Source organism: Benincasa hispida, chromosome 9, assembly GCF_009727055.1.
Source record: "Benincasa hispida cultivar B227 chromosome 9, ASM972705v1, whole genome shotgun sequence".
NCBI classification, from domain to species: domain Eukaryota; kingdom Viridiplantae; phylum Streptophyta; class Magnoliopsida; order Cucurbitales; family Cucurbitaceae; genus Benincasa; species Benincasa hispida.
The window spans coordinates 47,343,243-47,346,497 of NC_052357.1; the positions used below are offsets into that span (position 1 = coordinate 47,343,243).

Below are 3,255 nucleotides of genomic sequence, written 5' to 3' on the forward strand. Positions count from 1 at the left end.
AAAAAAGAAATTAATTACGAAACAAATCGTACGAAGTTCTGTGTTTACTTGTGTGCAACAACTTATATTTGGTGACTCAATATAATGTTGATTCTCTGTTCGTTGGAGATGTTAGTCGTAGCTCGGTCAGAACTATGGGTTCTTCACAAAATTCGAACGTAATGCTTCTTTGTTAAAAATGGATATCAAACGAAACATTTTGTGTTCTCCACATTTCGAACGACATTTGTTAAACAAGTTTCATTAAATTGATTTGATACGATTGTGTGCTTTGTCAATTTTGTACATCGCATTAATTTCCATTTGGTACGAGAATTGGGATTGTGTTCAAGAAAGAGTATTGAGAACGGGAGGGAGTATTGGGAATGGAAATTGGGACCGATTTTAATGAACTGACATGTAGTTTGACGTGGATTGAGATCAGGATCGGAAAATGTGGAGTTGGACCATTGATCGAGATCGAGATCAATAGAAAAGAACGGGGAATGGGATCGTGAATCAAGGCTGGGACACTGGGGGACCAATTGAGCGCATCTTCGAGGACACTTGGGTAATTTCAAAGGTGGTTGACATAAGCAAAAAGGCCAAATTTTAATGATTTTCTCAAGGTGGACAATTTTTCAGTTGAACCTCCCAAAATGGGCCCACCATACAAAAAATTCCGAGATAATTGCTCAAAAGACCAATTTTAAAGGTTCAAAATACCAAAATTTTTAAAAAATGTCAAATGACCCTTTGATGATGTCATGATCACGTGAAATTACAACATTGCCCTTGCTTTCTTGTTCTCTTCTCCATAATTTTTCCCCTTTTTTTTCTTTTTTTGTTTCCTCTTCCTTTCTCCCAACTTCTTTTGTTGCATTTTTTTCTTCTCCGACTTCTTTTCTGCTGCATCTTCTTCTTTGGCATGATGAGTTTACACAAGCAGCTCCAAGGAGAGTGATTGTTGATGTTAGGTGTCTGGCAAGACTATGTGAGGAAAGGAAGAGCCAAATTGGTGAAGAATGGAAGAGTAAGACCAGTGAGAGCAAGACTGACAAGAAGGAAAAGAAAAATGGGTCTTTTCCACGTGTGAGAGAGAGTGAGACGAGTAAGACTGCTTTTTCATGAGCACGCGAGTATATTTTGATAATTTCACTCTAATTTAAAGTTAGCAAAAAGCCCTTCAATATTTTTTTTTTCAAAAAACGGGGGCATTTTACATTTTTTAATCTAATTTTTTTCTCATCCATCCGCCGAACCCAAAATTCCCGAGAAACATCACCGCCGTCCCTGCGATGGTTGGGTGGGCGGCCGTTCTCGAAGGTCCAATCATGCAGCCGTCGGACGGTGAAGAACGGTGACAACGAACGCTGAACACCAAACGCTCGAATTCGTAATGGAAGTCTGGACTGGAGGGAATCCGAAAGAGTACAGAAGAAAACACAGGCACGCATGCTACGTTTCGATCGAGGCGGTGAAGATGGTAGAAATTCAATGTTATGACCAATTTGGTCTTACAGATGAACTAATAGAAAGTTTTCCATCAATTAATTATTGATAACGTTCATTGAAACTATAAATTAATAGTAGATTTTGAATTGATGTTGAAATATCAGAATACGTGTTGCGTATAGGTAATCTCAAGGCATTGAATTGCTAAAATTGATGTGGTAGACTAATTAGTCTTTAGGGCATCGAATCAGATGGTGTGAAATGCTTTTGATGATTCGTTATCACATAGAAATTAACGTTTAGTGTTGAATATTCTGGGGATAACCACATCGGTAGTCTCACATTTTACAGAGAATAATACCTAAATCTTTGGATTGTACAGACTGCATTTGTATTCATCAGCTTTGAGTATGATCATGCTCTGTTGAAAAAATTTCCAGTCTTCTGAAGATGCTCAAAATGTATAGACGCTTGAGTTCATTTTTGCTCCTGTTGGGGTTGATATCTGAAGCAGTATATGTTCCATCATTCGCAGCTTGTTTGGATGGTGATTTATCAGCATCTGAAGCTTTTCTTAGTTTTATCAAAGCTATTGACCCACAAGACATGCTCGGAATTGGCACGAACGAATCAAAGCAACATCTGCACTTGAATAAGGTTGAAGGTGTAAAATATAGTCGTCAAGGTGCTATTGTCGAAATCAGGTTTGAGAATTTGAACCTCAGTGGCAGAATTGATGCAGATTCTATCTGCAAGCTTTCTAGTCTAAGAGTTCTTAACTTGGCTAAAAACAACATCCAAGGAAACATTCCTAATTCAATTGTGTGCTGTACAAGGCTGACCCACTTGAACCTTAGCAACAACAATTTGAGTGGGGAGTTACCTTTTGTTTTGCCAAAACTCAAACATCTTAGGAGAATAGACATTTCTAACAATCACTTTACTACCACCTCACCTCAATTCAAGGAGTTGAAGCATAGGAAGTCTCTAAGATCATGGATAGCTCGGCGAGACAACATTAATGCTAGGGTAGAGGCTGTGTCACCCATCTCGTCTAGCTCGCAAAGCAGAAAGTATGATAGTGGTGGGGGAGCAAACTGGACTGCCTCTAATAAGTTAATGTGGTTGATAATCATTATCATTGGAGCTGCAACGTTTTTAGTATTGTCATTTCTTGTATGCAAGAGGGCTTCAAAGTTAGCGCTCAAAAAGGAGATATTTCAGAAGGCCCTTCAGAAGTCTCCTCCTGTTGCTGCTCTGTCAGCCATGTCCAGTGAGGTTGAAAAACCTGATGAAGCCCTTCGAGACCAGAAAGAGCTCGTGTTCTTTAATGAAGAAGATGAGCAATTCAAAGTGGAGGACCTCCTTGAAGCAACAGCTGATTTACAAAGTCTGAATGCCTGCACTAGTCTTTTCAAGGTTAGGTTAAAGAGCCAATATTATGCTGTCAAAACATTGAGGAAAATGCAGATAAACTTCGATGAATTTCGTAAAACCATGAGGCTAGTAGGAAATTTGCGGCACCCAAATATTTTGCCACTCGTGGGTTATTATTCAGCAAAGGATGAGAAACTACTGATCTACAGATACCAGAGACGTGGAAGTCTGCATGAACTGCTTGAGAGTAAGTAAAGATTTTAACACCCTTCTAAAGCTTTTCTTATTCTATAAAACATAGCCATTTTCATCCGTGTTAAAGTAAATTTTCGCATTCCCAAGTGTACATCAAACCTGATACAGATTTGTGAAGAGGTTGACTACCATGTCATTTTTTTTATTGGTCTGAATTTAGCTTTTGATTAACCAAAGTGCAGTATACTT

At 38.6% G+C, this 3,255-nt stretch overlaps 1 protein-coding gene across 2 annotated transcripts in view; it reads left to right on the forward strand.

Annotated features, from left to right (window-relative positions):
• Window positions 1-1,173: 1,173 nt before the first annotated feature.
• The window catches only part of LOC120086465 (probable leucine-rich repeat receptor-like protein kinase At1g68400), a 3,365-nt gene continuing 1,283 nt past the window's right edge, over window positions 1,174-3,255 (forward strand). The window contains exons 1-2 of one of the 2 annotated variants that reach the window (XM_039043138.1): window positions 1,174-1,465; window positions 1,970-3,058. In XM_039043138.1, the coding sequence (XP_038899066.1) occupies window positions 1,435-1,465; window positions 1,970-3,058 (1,120 nt within the window). In that variant the 5' untranslated portion in view covers window positions 1,174-1,434. Of the gene's footprint in view, window positions 1,466-1,816; window positions 3,059-3,255 lie in introns of both variants that reach the window. The other variant, XM_039043137.1, reaches the window with a different exon arrangement.